The sequence below is a fragment of the Protobothrops mucrosquamatus genome, unplaced genomic scaffold, assembly GCF_001527695.2.
Source record: "Protobothrops mucrosquamatus isolate PMUCROS unplaced genomic scaffold, P.Mucros_1.0 scaffold2802, whole genome shotgun sequence".
Classification (NCBI taxonomy): Eukaryota; Metazoa; Chordata; class Lepidosauria; order Squamata; family Viperidae; genus Protobothrops; species Protobothrops mucrosquamatus.
In genome coordinates, this window is record NW_015388837.1 from 85952 (window position 1) to 106316 (window position 20365).

Consider the following 20365-nt stretch of genomic DNA (forward strand, 5'->3'; position numbering starts at 1 on the left):
TTAATACCACTTTACAATGCCTTGGTAAGGCCACACTTGGAATACTGCATCCAGTTTTGGTCACCACGATGTAAAAAAGATGTTGAGACTCTAGAAAGAGTACAGAGAAGAGCAACAAAGATGATTAGGGGACTGGAAGCTAAAGCATATAAGGAACGGTTGCTGGAATTGGGTATGTCTAGTTTAATGAAGAGAAGGACGAGGGGGGACATGATAGCAGTATTCCAATATCTCAAGGGCTGCCACAAAGAAGAGGGTGTCAAGCTATTTTCCAAAGTGCCTGAAGGCAGGACAAGAAGCAACGGATGGAAACTAATCAAGGAGAGAAGCAACCTAGAACTAAGGAGAAACTTCCTGACAGTTAGAACAATTAACCAGTGGAACAACCTGCCTCCAGAAGCGGTGAATGCTCCAACACTGGAAGTTTTTAAGAAGAGACTGGACAGCCATTTGTCCGAAATGGCGTAGGGTTTCCTGCCTGAGCAGGGGGTTGGACTCGATGACCTTCAAGGTCCCTTCCAACTTTATTACTACTACTACTACTACTACTACTACTACTACTACTACTACTACTACTACTACTACTACTACTACTATTTATACTCCTTACAGACAGCTGGACATTTGCATTCTTTTTTTTGAAGAAGCTCCAAAAGAGAAGCGAAACGTCTTTAAAGAAAAACAAAGAGTCCAGTGGCCTTGTGAAAAAAAAAAAAAAAGCACCTTGGGGTTAATTGCAGCTTAGCAGTTTTTCTCAATCTTGGCAACTTTAAGAGGCGCGAACTTCAACTTCAACCAGGCCGGCTGGGGAATTCTGGGAGTTGAAGTCCATGCCTCTTAAAAGTTGCCAAGGTTGAGAAACACTGGCCTCGACAACGATCAGAAGAAATGGGGGTGCGGAAAACATCACAGAAGGGATCCTCTCTCTAATTCTACGGAAAGTAAAAGGAAGGGGAGGGGAAGATGGATTTTCAGGCTTGCAAGATTCTCACTGTTTCCAGGATGGCTTTGCGGGCCACATGAAACCACTTCGCGGGCCGCATCCGCCCCCCCCCCCCCGGCCTTGTGCTTGACATGTCTGAATTACGGTAACCTTAAAATAAAATATTCATGCTTGTTGATTTCCTGTCTGGACCGCCTGACAAAGGTGAACGTCAAATCTGAAGTCCTGAAACAGCTGATCAAGCTTCCTCACCCTTCACTCAAACAATATTTTAATGTTTATGCATTTTCTCGTGCTGCCAACAGGCCGTGTTCTCCATCAGGTCGTACCCAGCCACAAACAGAAAGCCAAAGTGTACAGAATTTGATTTTAGGAGGCCAGCTAAAGTTATCTCTTCAAAAATCTGCAGTTGCTTTGCTTTGCTTTTTAAATCCACCTTCACCCCATGGCTGTTTTAGAGCGCAACTCCCCAAACCTGGCACCTAATCTGTTATTTAAAAAGCCAGATTGGAATGTCTTTGTCTAAATAAAGATGGTATGGAGAGAGCGTTATCTTCTCACTGTTCTGACCCAGAGTTAAAATGCCTTATAAATCGGATCAGACAGATAAACTCAATAGGAATAATTTCATAACAGAAACATATTTATTCAGAGAGATTACTTGCATTTATGATGGTTGCTTCTGGAAAATACATCTCTGTTCATTCCCATAGGTGAGAAATTAATGCTTTCTCCATACCACTTCTACATCGTGAATTGGAGTCATCGGAGACATGCTGGTGACCCCGTGATTTCTTAGACAAAAGACATTCCCAACTGGCTCGTGTCCAGGAAATCCTCTGATGAGCTCAGTAACTCCTCCCACATACCTAATAACATGAGATAGCTGACTAGCTAAACTACATTTCCCATAAGCCATCTCTTAAGGAGACAGCACTTAACCCAATAAATGCCAACCTTCTAACATGCAGAACTACATGGTCCAGAACACTTCCACTATTTTAAAAAATAGTAATAAAAAGTAAAAAGTTTCTTACAGGGATAAGGCTGCAGTGGTGGCTGGATTTGCTGCTGACTGTCTGCATTGGCTGGTCTCTGTGTTGATGCCATTTCTGGTTTAGCCTCTGGTGTTTCTGGCTCCTAAAAAGGGGGGGGGAGAGAAACCAGATGCCACTAAAATATCCACATTGATTCCAAAATTGTTGACTTATGGCATGCCCCTTTTGCCCAAATAAAGGGTACAAACAGACACACAGAAGCGTTTCGGTAGCATAATGAGCCGTTAGTGGCACAGGGGTTTAAGTGCAGCATTCCCGGTGAACTCCTGCCCACAGCCTGGAGTTCGATCCTGACGAGCTCAAGGTTGACATAGCCTTTCCATCCTTCCAAAGTTGGTAAAATGAGGACCCAGATTGTTGGGGGGGGGGGGCAAAATGGCAACGCTGTAGATTGCTCAGAGATAGCTGTAGTGCACTGTGAAGCAATATATAAGTCTAAGTCGGGGTAGGCCACCTTGGCTCTTTTATGACTCGTGGACTTCAACTCCCAGAATTCCTGGGCCAGCATGGCTCAGCTTGAAAACCTCTCCCTTTCCCCTCAGCATGGCCGGCTCAGGAATTCTGGGAGTTGAAGTCCACGAGTCATAAAAGAGCCAAGGTTGCCTACCCCTGGTCTAAGGGCTATTTGCTATAATATTAGAACGGTGACACTTCAGAAAAATTCACGTTGGGAAGCTTTCACAGACAATAAGAAGCCTCCCTTCACAACTGGGGCAGAAAGGAGGTAAAAAACCCATCACGGCCTGGCGATGTCTCGCTTAAGGACCACGTTGCTTGGCAACGGGGTTGCAGGTCCCAACTGTCATTAAGCGAGGACCACCTCTATAGCATTTCCAACAACCAACCAGGGGCAAAGAGGGTTCCCTCATCTGCTCTCCCCTCCATTCGGGCGTTTGGAGCCGTCTCAGAAACTCCTCAGCCAGACCCACAGCTTCCAGGCACGTGTCCGGAATACGTTCCTTGACCCAGTTCTGCATTTCCCGGGGCAGGATGTTCAGGAACTGCTCCAGAAGCAGAAGCTCCAGAATCTGTTCTTTGCTGCTCCTCTCGGCCCGCAGCCACTGGCAGAAGAGGTCCCGGAGCCGGGCGAGGACTTGCCGCGGGCTCTGGGCTTCTTGAAAGCAGAACCGGCGGAATGCTTGACGTTGCTTCTCCCTGATGGCGGCTTCCCGGCGCAGCACGGCCGACTTCACCTTCCAGTAGTCTTCCCGATCCTCGGCGGACAGGGCGACGAAAGCCTTCTCGGACTCCTCGCTGAGAGCCGGCAGCAGACGCGTCACCCACTCTTTTTTCGGCCAGCGGCAAGCCATGGCGACTTTCTCAAAGGAGGCCAGGAAGGCCTGCGGCTCCTCCCACGGGATGAGATCCTCCAGCAGCTGCTTCTCGGAAAAAGTGTCCCTCAGGAACTCCTGATACTGCGTTTCCCACAGATTAAGCATGCTCTGGTCCTCTTGCTGGTGGGGCATCTCCAGGGATCCCCCCATCCCTCCAGCTTGGGGGGCGAGAGAGGGCCGGGGGCCTGCTCCTAAGCCCAGCTCAGCTTGCAAACTTGGAGCACCGTCCCGTAGCCCTCCTTTCTTGGCTAGCCCCATCTTGTTTTCCAGTTTGAGACGGAGGTCCCTTTTCTGCAGCTTTGCCCTCATCATAAAGAACCGTTTAAAATGGCGGCCGCCGAAGCAACGGGAGTGCAGGCACAGCGAAGAACTTCTATTCTGGCTGCCTCACAAACGTTTGGAGGGCTTGGTAGGGCAGCAAGTGTCCAGGCAGCTAAAAAAAAAAAGGAAAAGGAAAATATGATCATCTTTTGCAGGTTTTTGAAGGATGGAAAAACACTTGCAAGGAAAGCACCAAATCAGATTTGCAAAGCAAAGGATTCTTCTGAAATGGTTCGCTTTGCCATCGAATCGAAAAAAGCAATGGGATTCACATAAGGACCAAAATGAAGGTGTTGGATGGAGCAGTGTTTCTCAACCCTGGCAACTTTAATGGGTGTGGCCTTAGATGTATGGCCTTCACTTTAAGGCAGGGGTCTTCAAACGTGGCCCTTTTATGACTTGTGGACTTCAACTCCCAGAATTCCTCAGCCAGCGTGCCTGGCTGAGGAATTCTGGGAGTTGAAGTCCACAAGTCATAAAAGGGCCACGTTTGAAGACCCCTGCTTTAAGGTGTGGACTTCAACTCCCAGAATTCCCCAGCCAGAACAGCTCTGAGGGATTCTGGGAGTTGAAGTCCACAGGTCTTAAAGTTGCCAAGCTTGAGACCCACTAGTTTAGGTTATTGACTAAGGGGCCACCCTTTGCTCAATGCAGGAACACACTGTTACAATAATTGTTTTGTTTTATTAAAATATACTGTATTTAACTCTAATTTCATTTTATGCACCCAAGTGGCTGATAGGCTTCTCAAAACCGTGTGCCAGATATGTAATCTCACTCCTCAGTTTGATCCTCCCAAGTAAAAGGAATCTCATCAGAAGCCAGAATCAAAAATATTAATTTTTAAAATGCCCAACCTATTTGGGGCGGTTTCATCCTTTCCCCAAAGACAGGGATAATTTTTTCAGCTCCAAGGAAGGGGGTGTGGGCTAAGGCTGGCAACATATCCTCTCTTGAACCCAATCAGTTTCAGGATTAGCATTTCAACCTTTTCGCTGAGGCTCCACTACCACTAGGTGCAGTTAATCCGTTTGTAAGGCTAAAACCATTTGTAAATTATTTGTATTCCTTGGAGGTGGAGAAACCAGATAAGAGAGGAACTATTTAGCAAGACAAAAGGCTGTCTTTCCCCTTTTAAATAGATTTAGACTGGAAAGAGGTCAGCCAGAGGGCAGGGTGTGTTATCAGAATAACAGTTGGAAGGGACCTTAGAGGTCTTCTAGTCCAACCCCCTGCTCAGGCAGGAGACCTTATACCAGTGGTGGGATTCAAATATGTGAACAACCAGTTCTCTGTGTGGATGCCACTTCCAGAAGTCCATTCTGGGCCTGGGCAACAAAAAATTAGCTACTGGTTCTGCTGAACTGGTGTGAACTGGGCTGAATCCCACCACTGGGCTTATCCCATTCTTATCCTTGGAGATGCACACACACAAACAATTTAGGGAATATCTTTATTAGGTCATCCATTTATAATACTTTGCAGGAACTTGGGTTTTAAATCTTTCAATCTTATCTGCAAAAATGTGCCCCCCTCCCAATTTAATAACAGAGGGCATTTTAAAAAGACAAATAACTTGCCAGGAAAGATTATGGCATAATAATGAAATATAGCGTTATAAGCCATCATTAACTGGCTTTATATTTTATACCGTACCCAAGTTGCAGAGGTTCCCAATGATTACGCTGACAGAAGATGCACTCACGATGTAGTCATGGTTTAAATTAAATTAATTGGTGGTAACACTAAGCCTACAGTATACCACTTTTGCCTGTTCTCTTTTAGCCTGCCACTGGCTCAAACCCAGCGGGTCTGGCTGACCCGAGTTTACAGCCCAGGAAACTGAGTTAATGGAGTAAAGCACGTGTAAACGCGGCTAAGGCCAAGCCGCAGAATTTGTACTTGCCGCCAGTCGGCATTAAATAGCCAGCGGCAGCCTACGAAACTCCTTGCTACGTGATCCTACGAGTGGATCCACATGAAAGGAAACTGCTTTTTAAAAAAAGGGAAGGACAAGGGTTCCCTTCTTAATCGGAGGCCGCCTCGATGTGGATGGAGGCCGGATACGAAGGGCCCTAATCCAACCACGCGGGGCGGGGGGCGTCTTAATACCACTATTTCTTGCAAACCTCCAGGGAATTTCATAGAAACGTTACTGCAATATTTATTGAATTATTAAATTAATATGCCGCCCGCCTCGCTATTCAAAGCCATGTTGCTCTTCTTCCCCTCCCGGGCCCGACCCAAACCCAATTCCAGCTGCTGGGTCAACCAGATTTAACTTTCTAGCCCAATTTTCCACGCGTGAAATCCCAGATCGTGGCACGGACGGGCGGAATAGCAAGCACGAAATAAAACGCATCCACACAAAGGGTGGCGGTGAGTCCCGCAAGCTGCCCTCCCAAGCCCAGAGAAACTGATGATGATCATTTGCACAAACCACGTTTGCTCCCCCCCAACTTCACCTCCGCTCCCGGTTGCAGCTGAGTGGGAAGGAAAACTGGAGGGCGGGCGGGCGGCGTCCTCTTTCTTTTTGCACGACGCCAGATCTGGGTGCGAATTGAACCCTGCCCGTCGTAAACTTTTGCACGCCCCCCCTCCTTTTCTCTGGCCCCGCCCCTTTTGGGGAGGTGGGGAAAACCTGGGCGCGACCTTACCCAAAACCCCGGGGATGGGGGATGCCATTCACATGTTAATGGAAAAAAAAAGAGAGAGAGAAAAGATTTGGGGAAATAGGTTTGGGAGATTGCCTGGGGCAGGGCCGGTTTAATACGTCCTCTGCGAGGCACCTCCGATTTGATTGATTGATTTATTGATTGATTGATTGATTGATTGATTGGGGCTCTGTTTTTCCCATGCCAGCTGAAGACACTAGATAGGTTTGGTAGAGAGAGCGTGGTTGGGTCAAAATCCACCGAAATACCTGGCTTGTGTTACTCCATACTAATATTTCTCAGCTTTAGTAAGTTTAAGGTGTGTGGACTTCATTTCCCAGAATTCCCCAGCCAGCTGGCTAGGGAATTCTGGGAAATGAAGTCCAGATAGCTTAAACTTGTTGAAGCTGAGAAACACTGCTCCATGCATTGATTGGTATGCTCAGTGGTTTGTAGTTTAGAATGTAATATGTTTTAGCAAACTACCCCAGTGTGATCATGGTTAAGCAGTCATTAACTGCTATATAATGCAGGTGGAACTCTTGCCGCCAGTCGGCATTAAATAGGCAGCGGCAGCCTACGAAACTCCTTGCTACGTGATCCTACGAGTGATCCACATGAAAGGAAACTGCTTTTTTTAAAAAGGGAAGGACATGGGTTCCCTCCTTAGTCTGACATATATTCCTGGGAAGCTTTTTGTGACTGGGGATGAGGGATTCTTGATTCAAAGATGTACATCAGGAAAATTAGGAACACTGTTTGATAATTTGCATTTTGCAGCTGTGGAAGGCCTCTTAATTCCTCAGTGCAAGAAATATGGAAACGGCTTGCCTGCATTTGTGCAACATTTAACCTGGTTACTGAATCAAGACATTTTGGGGACTTGCATTCTGTGTTGAACCAGGAACTAATAGCACAAATGGGTTGGGCTCACGGTAACTCAGATTCGCCCAAAACAAAAATCTAAGTAAATGGACAGCCATTTGTCTGAAATAGTATAATAGGGTCTCCTGCTTGAGGAGAGGGTTGGACTAGAAGACCTCCAAGGTCCCTTCCAAGTCTATTAGAATTGTGTGGTTTTATTCTTATTATTTTTCTTTGTTTTGACTTTGAGAACCATGCAGAGTGGCTGAGAGTAAGATAGTGCATAAATTTAATACATACATACATACATATAATATATGCATCATACATTTTTATTATTATTATTAAAAATGGATTGGGAACTTCTGCTGAATTACAGGTAGTCCTTGACTTATGACTACAATTGCTAAGTATAAAATTTGTTAAGTGAGTTTGTCCCATTTTTACGACATTTCTTGCCACATTCATTAAATGAATCACTGCAGTTAAATTAGTAACACAGTTGTTAAGTGAATCTGGCTTCCCCATGGACTTTGCTTGGCAGAAGGTGGCAAAAGGTGGTCACGTGACCCCGGGACACTGCAACCGTCATAAATATGAACCAGTTGTCAAACATCCGAATGACCATGGGGATGTTGCAACAATCATAAGTGGGAAAATGGTCATAAGTCACTTTTTTCAGTGCCGTTGTAACTTCAGTCACTAAATGAACTGTTTTAAGTTGAGGACTATCTGTACCTTAGGGAAATCTCTGCTTTCCTTAGTCAAGGATTCCTCAAGAAACTGGGTGGAATTCTCCTGCATATATTTGATTTATATCCATTTCACCTTGCTCTCAGGCATTCTGCGTGATTCTTGAAGTCAAAATACAGAAAAATAACAATAAAGCCACACAACAATAGGACAAGGAACCAACGGTGGGAAAAACTTGGCAACAATGCAGTACGTGTCCACATTACCCAGAAGGAGCTTCAGTGATGCTAATAAAGCCATTTGTGTTGTTTTTAGTTGCTGCAAACCTTTATTTTTAACTAGGCTGTTGGGTGCTCCATCACTGAAGATTGTTAAGAACTCAGTAAACTTGTCTGAGATGGTATAGATTCTCCTGCTTGAGCAGGGGGCTGGACTAGAAGACCTCCAAGGTCTCTTCCAGATTCTATTCTATTCTAGTCTATCTCATCCTATCTCTCTTCATTCTATTCTATTCTATTCTGTTCTATTCTATTCTATTATATTCTAGTCTAGTCTAGTCTAGTCTAGTCTAGTCTATCTCATCCCATCTCTATTCTATTCTATTTATTCTATTCTTTTCATTCTGTTATTCTATTCTATTCTATTTCTATTCTATTCTATTCCATTCCATTCCATCTCTCTTCATTCTATTCTATTCTATTCTATTCTATTCTATTCTATTCTATTCTATTCTATTCTATTCTATTCTATTCATTCTGTTATTCTATTCTATTCTATTCTATTCTATTCTATTCTATTCACTGTTATTCTATTCTATTCTATTCTATTCTATTCTAGTCTAGTCTAGTCTAGTCTAGTCTATCTCATCCCATCTCTATTCTATTCTATTCTATTCTATTTATTCTATTCTTTTCATTCTGTTATTCTATTCTATTCTATTCTATTCTATTCAAGTCTAGTCTAGTCTAGTCTAGTCTAGTTAGTCTAGTCTAGTCTAGTCTATCCCATCCCATCCCATCTCTATTCTATTCTATTCTATTCTATTCTATTCTATTCTATTCTATTCTATTCTATTCTATTCTATTCTATTCACTCTGTTATTCTATTCTATTCTATTCTATTCTATCTCATCCCATCTCCTATTCTATTCTATTCTATTCTATTCTATTCTATTCTATTCTATTCTATTCTATTCTATTCTATTCACTCTGTTATTCTATTCTATTCTATTCTATCTCATCCCATCTCCTATTCTATTCTATTCTATTCTATTCTATTCTATTCTATTCTATTCTGTTCTGTTCTGTTCTGTTCTGTTCTGTTCTGTTCTGTTCTGTTCTGTTCTGTTCTGTTCTGTTCTATTCTATTCAAGTCTAGTCTAGTCTAGTCTAGTCTATCCCATCCCATCCCATCCCATCCCATCTCTATTCTATTCTATTCTATTCTATTCTATTCTATTCTATTCTATTCTATTCTAGTCTAGTCTAGTCTAGTCTAGTCTAGTCTAGTCTAGTCTAGTCATGTCTGGGGGAGATGAGAATCTGGGTCTGCTCCCCACAGTGCTCCCCACATCCCCTTCCCATGGTCTACCCCAGACCTTTTCCAAAATACTGAATGCAAAAGAGCAATCAGATGTGTGGGTTTCCCTAAGTTTGATCCCTACAATAACCTTGCAGGGTAGACTGGACGGAAAGAAAAATGGTTCAGAGACTCCCCCCTTGGGAAGCTTCCATATCTTGGGGGGGGGTGGAATGAGAATCTGGGTCTCCCTCCTCCTAGTCCAGCCCCTTCCCTGTGCCCCACTCTGCCTTTCTTCCAAAATATTGAACGAGAAAGCACAATCAAATGTACCTCTCCCTGCATTTGACCCCTACAACAATCCTGTAGGGTAGGCTGGCATGAAAGAAAAGTGTTTCAGACACACACACACACACACACACACACACACACCCTTCCTCTCAGGGACTTTCATATTTCCAGGGATGAGAATCCGGGTCCTCCCCCTCCTAATTCAGTCTCTTCCTCATGCCTCACCACGGCTCCAAAATACAGTTAGTCCTCGACTCACGACCACAATTGAGCCCAACATTTATACTGCTAAGTGAGACACTTGTTAAGTGAGCCTTGCCCCATTTTATGACCTTGTTAAGTCAACCATTGCCATTGTTCAGTTAGTAACGTGGTTGTTAAGCGAATCTGGCTTCCTCACTGACTTTGCTTGTCAGAAGGTGGCAAAAAAAGGACCACACGTGATTCCGGGACACGGCGATCGTCATAAGTATGAACCAGTTGCCAATCATCCAAACTTTGATCACGTGACCAAGGAGATGCTGCAATGGACACAAAGTCACTAATTTCAGGGCCATTGTAACTTTGAATGCTCACTAAACAAATTCTTGTACTGATCACATGACCAAGGGGATGCTGCAATGGTTGTAAGTGTGAAAAAATGGTCACCAGTTGCTTTTTTCCAGTGCAGTTGTAACTCTGAACAGTCACTAAAGGAACTGGTTCATATTTATGATGGTTGCAGAGTTCCGGGTTCATGCACTTGCCATCTGAGAAGTTCCCAGCCAGCTTCCAGCAAGCAATGGCAACAGGGGAAGCCATTCGCTTGAAGCAGGGGTAGGCCACCTTGGCTCTTTTATGACTCGTGGACTTCAACTCCCAGAATTCCTGAGCCAGCATGGCTCAGCTTGAAAACCTCTCCCTTTCCCCTCAGCATGGCTGGCTCAGGAATTCTGGGAGTTGAAGTCCACGAGTCATAAAAGAGCCGAGGTTGCCTACCCCTGGCTTAAGGATTGTATCATCTGTTTAACAACTTCAGTGGTTCGCTTCACAACTGTGGCCCAAAAAAACAAATGTTGTCAAATTAGGCGCGATTCACTTAATAGCCCTGCTTAGCAATGGAAATTCTGGCCATACGTCAAGGGTTGCCTGTACAATAAAATTTTATGAACAGAACAATGAAGTAAGGATACGAGCGAAAACAATGACGCCTACAAATCAAGAAAGGAATTCGTGATCCGCAGGTAGTCCTCAGCTTACGACCACAGTTTGGAGCCCAACATTTCCGTTGCTGAGCAAGATTTGTTAAGTAAGTTTTGCCCCATTGTACGACCTTTTTTTGCCACCGTTGTTAAGTGAATCACTGCAATTGCTAAGTCAGTAACTTGGTTAAGTGAATCTGGCTTCCCCACTGACTTTGCTTGTCCGAAGGTCGCAAAAGGGGATCACGTGACCCCCCCGGGACACTGCGGACCGTCATAAATCTAAGTCAGTTGCTAAGCATCATGAATTTTGATCACATGACGACGGGGATGCTGCAATGGTTGTTAAGTGTGCAAAACGGTCACTAGATGCTTTTTTTCAGTGCCGTTGTAACTTTGAACAGTCACTAAAGGAACTGTTGTAAGCCCAGGACTACCTCTATTCGTTTGACCCTCCTACAACACCCCTGCCAGGTAGGCTGGCCTGAAAGAAGCAACCCGGAGTCCCCTGGGGAGCCTACAGAGAGACCTGTAGGCCTTAGGTCTCCCCTCCTTTTCGCCCAGCCCCTTCCCCACGACCCCACCCTAGGCGTTGCCCGAGGCAAATTTTCCCGCTCAGGCAGCCCCCCGGCCCCCGGAGGGCTTGGCAGGGACCCAGCCGAAGGGTTAATCCGATAGAGTGGCCGGCTGCTAGAGCGGCCATCCCTGCTTTTGGCGCGGGGGGGGTCCTTGGTAAGGAGCATCCCCCTCCCTGCCCCCGCTGCGGGGACCCAGCCGAAGGGTTAATCCGATAGAGTGGCCGGCTGCTAGAGCGGCCATCCCTGCTTTTGGCGGCGGGGGGGGGATCCTTGGCAAGGAGCATCCCCCTCCCTGCCTTTTCCGCCTTCACCCTCCATTCCTGCTGCTCCTTTTGCAGAGAGCGCTTCTTTGGGATTTCGCCCTTGCAGTTGCGCGGGGCGGAGGCATTGAGGGCGCAAGTGAGTGAACACCCCCCGCCCCGAAAAAAAAGCGCAGAAACGGGTGCAGTGATTGCTCAGCTGGGGCTGATAAGGCGTCAATCAAGCCCTTTTTTGGGGGGGGGGAGAGACCTTGGTGCAAAGCGACTCCCCAAGAGCAGAAAGGCTTGCAGAAGGCTGGCCTGGTTGCAACGGGTCTGGATCCCAAATCCCATGGTGCTCAGCCGGCTGGGGAGGATGGGGCCGGGACCCGATGCCGCTGCTCTGGGGAGAGGATTATGCAAAGATGGGAGAGTGGTGTTTTCATTGGGGGGGGGAGGGGGAAGGACAGCAGCCAAATTATGGGAGGTGCTTAGATCAAAACAAAACAGAGTATGCTTGCTGAAGATGCTTATCTGATATACATCTTAGATATGGGTAACTGAACTATAGTTTGTTGAGCATTGTTTCTCAACCTGGGCCGCTTTAAGACCTGTGGACTTCAACTCCCAGAATTCCCCAGCCAGCCATGCTGGCTGGGGAATTCTGGGAGATGAAGTCCACGGGTCTTAAAAGTGGCCAAAGTTGAGAAACAATGATTTTTTTTAAGACTATCATTTATTCTCTTATTTTCTTTGACATAGGGGAGAAGGCTTCACCCCATTGGCAGCATCGGTGCGAGTCTTGACTTGGGAACGTTTGCCCTCCGCCGTCCCAAAAGGACTCCCTGGAAGGCACCCCAGTCTGGGCCTGACATGGGATAAGAACCTCCCCCCTCCCCATGGCCTCCAGCAAAGCGATCCGGAAAGAAAGGGGGACCCCCTCATCCCTGCACCTCCCAGTCCAGGTTGCTCAAGCAAAGGGAGTCAAAATGGAGGAGAAGGAAACAGCCTGTGCCAAGCTGGCCGAGGGAGCTCAGAAGGAACCGTGTGTCGTCCAGGCTGGTGGCCCCACGGAGACGCCGAGATGGGGGTCCCCACTGCAAATCAAGCAGGAGCCGGACGAAGGCCTGGCCCAGCGCTGGGAAGCCCAATGGCAGAATTTCTTGAAGATGGTGCAGGCCCCACATGCAGGTTGGGGGACCCCTCCGTTGCCGGAGCTGGTGGCTTTTAGCGACTCCAAAAGGGTCCCGCCCTCTGACGGGATGACCCCGCAGATCTTCGGCTGGAAAGTGAAAGAGGAAGTCTGTGAGGAAGAGGTGGGGAACACGGAGGCCCAGAGGCAGCGGTTCCGGCATTTTTGCTACCAGGATGCCGAAGGGCCCCGCGAGGTCTGCAGCCGTCTCCGGGAGCTCTGCCACCGGTGGCTGAAGCCGGAGAGGCACACCAAGGAGCAGATCCTGGAGACCCTGGTGCTGGAGCAGTTCCTGGCCATCCTGCCTGTGGAGATACAAGACTGCGTCAGGGACAGGGGACCGGAGAGTTGTGCCCAGGCAGTGGCCCTTGCTGAGGGCTTCCTCTTAAGGCAGAAGGAGGTCCAGTTGGTGAGCGTTGGGTCCTATCGCCTCTTTTCCACCTTGTCTTGGTGGATTGACCTATAAAGCTCATGTTGACTTCCTGTAGTTGTGATGGACTGTTTGGGGAACACTGAACTGTGCCCTGAGCCAGGGGCATTGTCAGTGCCCTCCCCCCAAAAGCTGAAGGTAGCCTCCCCCAGAGGTCCATCAAAAGTGCTTAGCAATTTAATGTATTTTTTTGGGTGCTTTTTAGTCAGCCTTCATTCCTGGCGACTGCATAGACCAGGGCTTTTCAACCTTTTCATCCATTGTACCACTTGTAGGATATGGCAATATCCGAGTACCACCAGTCGCCTAGCAAGGTGTCAAAACCTTGATGACCCCCCAAAAAAGGAAAAAAGTGATAAAGTACAGGTAGTCCTCAACTTACAACAGTTCGCTTAGTGACTATTCGAAGTTAGAATGGCACTGAAAAAAGTGCCCCCCAAGGCACAGCCGAGCAAGACACCTGCCTGCCCACCCAGCGGCGCTCTTCCTCCTGTCCAAGGTTTTCATTGTTGTGAGCATTTCTGTTGAGGATTGACAGCGGGGGTGGGGTGGGGGGTGTTTGGTTTTTATTCCCCCCGTCTGCTGGGTGGTTGCAAGCAGGTTTTGGTCACTTCACATGACCCTGGGACACTGTGACATAAATATGAATCAGTTGCCATGCATCTGAATGTAAATCACAAGATCCTGGAGATGCTGCAACATTCCAGCTGATCAGTGCTTCTTCTGGTCTCAGAAGTGCCAGGATCAGCGCCGAGCTCCAGCTGGAAACTGGCACTGATCCTGGTGCTTCCACTGAGCCCTGACAGCCCAGAAGACGCGCCGATCAGCTGGAAAGCGGCACTGATCCTGGCACTTCCGCTGAGCCCTGACAGCCCTGCAGCTCCAGCCATCTCTCGCTCAGGCTTGTGCGGTGCTGCCACCGGTTCAGCTCATTCCCCTCCCCCGCTACCACTTTTCTAGGATGGTCGCGTACCACCTGCCAGGTGCCAGTGTACCAGAGGTGGTACCCGTACCACTGGTTGAAAAGCCCTGGCATAGACAAGCCCCTGTAGTTTTCTTGGCTAGGTTTTTCGAAATGAATTTTCCTTGCCTCTTTGACTTGCCCCAGGATGTTCAGCTGGCTTCGTACCTAAGACAGGATTAGAACTCAGGATCTCTTCATTTGTAGCTCAGGCTACTGCGCCAAACTGACTGTCTGGCACGGTGTTTCCCAGCTTTGGCTGGGTGGACTTCAACTCCCAGAGTTCCCCAGCCAGCCATGCTGAATTCTGGGAGTTGAAGTCCACGCATCTTAAGAGTTTGCCCAGGTTGAGAAACACTGGTCGAGCAAACCATCAAGGGGAATCTGTAAATAAATACATACATGGTATGTGCATTTAATTGAATTAAAATTGTATGTGAAATGATGTTAGATTTAGGTTTCATCCGGCTTACACCCATTTTGCAGAGCCATTAATAGAACAAATGGGGCCCTTAGTTTGGAAAAAGTGGGCCGGAAAGTTTGATCTTTTTAAAAGTTCTACGATTTTGCGTCTCAAGGAACTGTTGTGAACAGGTGCTTTTCAGAGAGCTTGGACTACAACTCCCATCAATGCCACGCTTAGCTGGGGAGGGCCATTGTTGGCTGTGGCTGATGAGAGTTGTAGTGCAACACATCTCAAGGGAAGAGCTGATTTCATAGCCTTTAATTCCCAGGAAAAGTTAAGGTTTTCGACACAAACCCTCTCATTATAATGGCCAATAAGAACATATTTGAACCAGGCTTCACATGAATAATAATAATAATAATAATAATAATAATAATAATAATAATAATAATAATAATAATAAAGTTGGAAGGGACCTTGGAGGTCATCTAGTCCAACCCCCTGCTCAGGCAGGAAACCCTATACCATTTCAGACAAATGGCTGTCCAGTCTCTTCTTAAAAACTTCCAGTGTTGGAGCAATCACCGCTTCTGGAGGCAGGTTGTTCCACTGGTTAATATCAATGCTTAAATATGAATTTCATCTACCACACTGTCAGCAATTTGATTCTGGGCAGCGAAGGCCAGCTTTGCACATTAGGAGATGGTGTGTTTTTAATAAAAATGAAAAATCTCTCAATCCTAAATCCTGGTGGCTTTGAGAGCCTTTTTGACGACAATGCAGGTAATCCTCAATTTACAACCAAAATGAGCCCAAAATTTCTGTGGTTAGGCAAAACAGCTATGAGTTTTCCTCCCTCCCCCATTTTACGATTTTTCTTGCTACGGTTGTTAAGTGAATCACTGCAGCTAAGTTAGTAACACGGTTGTTAAGTGAATCTGGCTTCCCCATGGACTTTGCTTGTCAGAAGGTGGCATCGGGACACTGCAACCGTCGTAAGTCAGAGTCAGTTGCCAAGCGTCTGAATTTTGATCACATGACCAGGGGGGGAATGCTGCAAAGGTTGTTAAGTGTGAAAAATGGTCATAAGTCGCTAATTTCAGTGCCGTTGTAACTTTGAACGGTCGCTAAATGAATGGTCGTAAGTCAAGGACTGCCTGTATAGAATATGTTTTGGGCCATCATTTTCTTCTGGATGATTTTTTTTCAACTTCCCTCTCGAGAGATTTCCTTGTGGTCTCCCATTCAAACCCTAACCTGCCCTGACTCCCTTAGTTTTCCAAGTTCAGCTGAGCTTGTCTAGCTCAGGGGTAGGCAACCTTGGCTCTTTTATGGCTCGTGGACTTCAATTCCCAGAATTCCTGAGCCAGCCATGGCTCAGCTTGGAAACCTCTCCCTTTCCCCTCAGCATGGCTGGCTCAGGAATTCTGGGAGTTGAAGTCCACCAGTCATAAAAGGGTCAAGTTTGAAGACCCCTGTCCTAGACAGTCACTTCTCTGAAATGGTATAGGGCAGGGGTAGGCAACCATGGCTCTTTTATGACTCGTGGACTTCAACTCCCAGAATTCCTGAGTCAGCCATGCTGAGGGGAAAGGGAAAGGTTTCCAAGCTGAGCCAAGCTGGCTCAGGAATTCTGGGAGTTGAAGTCCACGAGTCATAAAGGAGCCAAGGTTGCCTACGCCAGGGTTTTTCAACCTTTTCATCCATTGTACCACTTTTAGGATATGGCAACATCCGAGTACCACCAGTCGCCTAGCAAGGTGTCAAAAACTTGATGACCCCCCCCAAAAGGAAAAAAAGTGATAAAATACAGGTAGTCCTCGACTTACAACAGTTCGCTTAGTGACTGTTCGAAGTTACAACGGCACTGAAAAAAGTGCCCCTCAAGCCACAGCCCAGCAAGACACCTACCTGCCCGCCCGGCGGTGCTCTTCCTCCTGTCCGAGGTTTTCATTGTTGTGAGCATTTCTGTTGAGGATTGGCGGTGGGGTGGGGGGGTGTTTGGTTTTTATTCCCCCCGTCTGCTGGGTGGGTACAGCAGGTTTTGGTCACTTCACATGACCCTGGGCCACTGTGACCGTCATAAATATGAATCAGTTGCCAAGCATCTGAATGTAAATCACAAGACCCTGGAGAGGCTGCAACATTCCAGCTGATTGGCGCTTCTTCAGGGCTCAGCAGAAGCACCAGGATCAGCGCCGAGCTCCAGCTGGAGCCTGGTGCTGATCCTGGCGCTTCCACTGAGCCCTGACAGCCCCGAAGAAGCGCCGATCAGCTGGAAAGCGGCACTGATCCTGGTGCTTCCGCTGAGCCCTGACAGCCCTGCAGCTCCAGCCATCTCTCACTCAGGCTTGTGCGGTGCTGCTAGCGGTTCAGCTCATTCCCCTCCCCCGCTACCACTTTTCTAGGATGGTCGCGTACCACCTGCCAGGCGCCAATGTACCACAGGTGGTACCCGTACCACTGGTTGAAAAGCCCTGGCCTACGCCTTATCTAGGTGGTTCTGCCTGCTGAAATTCAATTTACTTTCCCAACGTTCATAAAAACAGGATTCTAATGTTATATAGTCAGATTGTCCATTTTTTGTTTCAATATCATGGGGGTTCCTTTGAACTGAGAGTGATCCTTTGTTTGCTCTTTCAGGGTCAGGATTCCTTTGAGGAAATGACAGTGAACCTTCCAAGGATCCATCAAGTCTGCTTGGGGGCCTCTCGAAAGCTAGGTACTCTAAAGGGTGAGTTTTGTTTTTTTTTGGTCCGGTGCCCTAATCTATTGGTAGGACAGACCTGATCCACCTTACAGGATTGTTGTTTTACAGGAAATAGGAAGTAGGAGTAAAAAATCAAGGTGTGATAATAAAAACCAAATGTGCCGGATTTGTGCTGGGAAATAAATAAACGATGAGATGGCTTTAACAAGAAGGCGGAGATTATGGTGTTGCTTTAAACCAGACATGTCAAACACAAGGCCCCGGGGGGGGGATGCGTCCCGCGAAGTGGTTTCGTGTGGCCCGTGAAGCCATCCTGGAAACAGTGAGCGAACGGCCCCCGCTGCCTTGGCCCTGGCCCAGGCCGGCCGGGAGCCAATGTACAATTTTGTGGTGGCCATCTATGCTGAAATGCATTCAGTCTTAGCTCCATAAGACCCCCCCCTGTATGGCCTGAGAGGCTCCTCCAGTGGACCATGCTTTGGCACTTGCCCCGGTCCCACCCTCTTCTGCCAGAGACCCTCAGATCTGTCCCACTCCTGCCCAGGCCCCCACAGGCACCCTTGCCACGAACGATGTAGAGCTGGCTACGCCCACCCAGTAGGCCACACCCACTCCATCCACGCCCACCCAGTAGCCCGCACCCACCCTGGCCACACCCACCCGGCCCCCTGAGGTCAACCGCAATGCTGATGCAGCCCTCAATGGAATTGAGTTTGACAGCCCTGCTTTAAACAAAACGCAAGCGTAGAGAAATACGGTGTGCACCCCACCGCATCTCCTTGCAGCGACAATTACATCTAGCACAGTGGTTCTCAACCTGTGGGTCGGGACCCCATTTGGGGTCGATCGACCATTTCATGGGGGTCGCCAAGCAAGGCTGTCCGCCATTTATTTTTTTGTCTGCCATTTTTTTCCCCTTTTTCCGGCGGGTGCCTTACCTCCCTTGGGCTGGGCCAGCTGGTGGTCGGCCTGCTCCATCTCTGCCGCTTGCCAGCTACGCCTCGGCTGGCGCAGGGGGCGAAACCACGCATGTGCGGCGTTCCCGGGCAGGGAAAGTCCTCGACTTACGGCCGGTTGGGTAGTCCTCGACTTACGACCGGTTTAGTCCTCGACTTACGACCGGTTTAGTCCGACTTACGGCCGGTTGGGGTCGCGGCATTAAAAAGGTTGAGAACCACTGATCTAGCACATCAACTATCTATCCTAAATTAAGAGGAACAACCGTTGCTTCCTGCAGTGGTTGCCAGTTTGCTTCTGGGTGTGAGTCAAGGGCCTGGTCGCCACTTTAAAGCCCTACAGGACAAGGGGCTGGTTACTTGAGGGACCAGCTGTCTCTCACCGTATCTGCCCGGCTGACCTGATCTGATAGGGTTGGGGCACTCTGGATTCTTTTGATTAAACAAGGCCACCTAGCGGGACCCCGGAAGTGAGCCTTCTCTGCTGTCAGCTTTTCCAGTGTACCAGAGAGGAAACGGGTCAGATGAACAAGCTAGCCTGCTTTCGTTCGTTTGTTCATTCATTCATTCATTCATTCATTCATTCATTCATTCATTCATTCAATTCGGCTACTCCTCACTTATGGCCACAATGGAGCCCCAGATTTATGTTGCTAAGGGAGAAATTTGTCAAGCGACTTTTGTCCCATTTTACGACTTTCCTTGCCACGGTTGTTTAAGTGAATCACTGCAGTTGTTAAATTAGTAACACGGCTGTTCAGTGAATCTGGCTTTCCCCCTTGACAATAATAGTAGTAGTAGTAGTAGTAGTAGTAGTAGTAGTAGTAGTAGTAGTAGTAGTAGTAGTAGTAGTAGTAGTAGTAGTAATAATAATAATAATAATAATAATAATAATAATAATAATAATAATGTTGGAAGAGACCTTGGAGGTCATCTAGTCCAACCCCCTGCTCAGGCAGGAAACCCTATACCATTTCGGACAAATGGCTGTCCGGTCTCTTCTTAAAAACTTCCAGTGTTGGAGCATTCACCGCTTCTGGAGGCAGGTTGTTCCACTGGTTAATTGTTCTAACTGTCAGGAAGTTTCTCCTTAGTTCTAGGTTGCTTCTCTCCTTGATTAGTTTCCACCCGTTGCTTCTTGTCTTGCCTTCAGGCGCTTTGGAGAATAGCTTGACTCCCTCTTCTTTATGGCAACCCGAGATATTGGAATACTGCTATCAGGTCTCCCCTCGTCCTTCTCTTTGTTAAACTAGACATACCCAATTCCAGCAACCGTTCCTTATATGCTTTAGCCTCCAGTCCCCTAATCATCTTTGTTGCTCTTCTCTGTACTCTTTCTAGAGTCTCAACATCTTTTTTACATCGTGGTGACCAAAACTGGATGCAGTATTCAAAGGCCTTATAAAGGCCCTGAGATATTGAACAATGCTATCATGTCACCGCTTATCCTTCTCTTCATTAAACTAGAGATTGCCCCTTTGCTTGCCACAAAAGGGGTCACGTGACCCCAGGACACGGCTACAGTCATAAATATAAACCAGTTACCAAGCGTCCGAATGTAAATCAGATGACGCTGGGGATGCTGCGATGGTCGTAAGTCACTTTTTTTCCAGTGCGGTTGTAACTTCGGACGGTCACTAAATGAACTGTTGCAAGTCGAGGACTACCTGTATTGAATTATTAGAATTAGAATGAGAAGAATTACAATTAGAAAAATTAGAATTAGAAAAATTAGAATTAGAATTCTTTATTGGCCAATTGTGATAGGACACACAAGGAATTTGTCTCCAGTACATAAACTCTCAGTGTACATACAAGCAACAAGTGGTAAATCATGATTATAATCATAAAATACATTCATCATAAATCATAAGGTACAACACTCAGCGATGGTCAAAGGATACTAAATAAGCAATCAACAAATTGTACTAGGATACTAAATAAAACAATATAAATCATTAACATACAAACAACAATTGTTTGCGAACGTGAAGATAAATTAATCTTTATTGTCATTTTTTTACTGTGGGAACACA

The 20365-nt window shown here is 46.9% G+C and overlaps 1 protein-coding gene across 1 annotated transcript in view; it reads right to left on the bottom strand.

Moving 5' to 3' along the window:
- Nucleotides 1–3485, bottom strand: part of LOC114923294 (zinc finger protein with KRAB and SCAN domains 1-like) — a 5741-nt gene extending 2256 nt beyond the window's left edge. Inside the window, exons 1-2 of the mRNA XM_029286063.1 lie at nucleotides 2847–3485; nucleotides 1981–2083 (exon numbers count right to left, since the gene is read on the bottom strand). Of these exons, the coding sequence (XP_029141896.1) occupies nucleotides 1981–2083; nucleotides 2847–3485 (742 nt within the window). The remainder of the gene's footprint in view (nucleotides 1–1980; nucleotides 2084–2846) is intronic.
- Between the last annotated feature and the right edge of the window lie 16880 nt (nucleotides 3486–20365).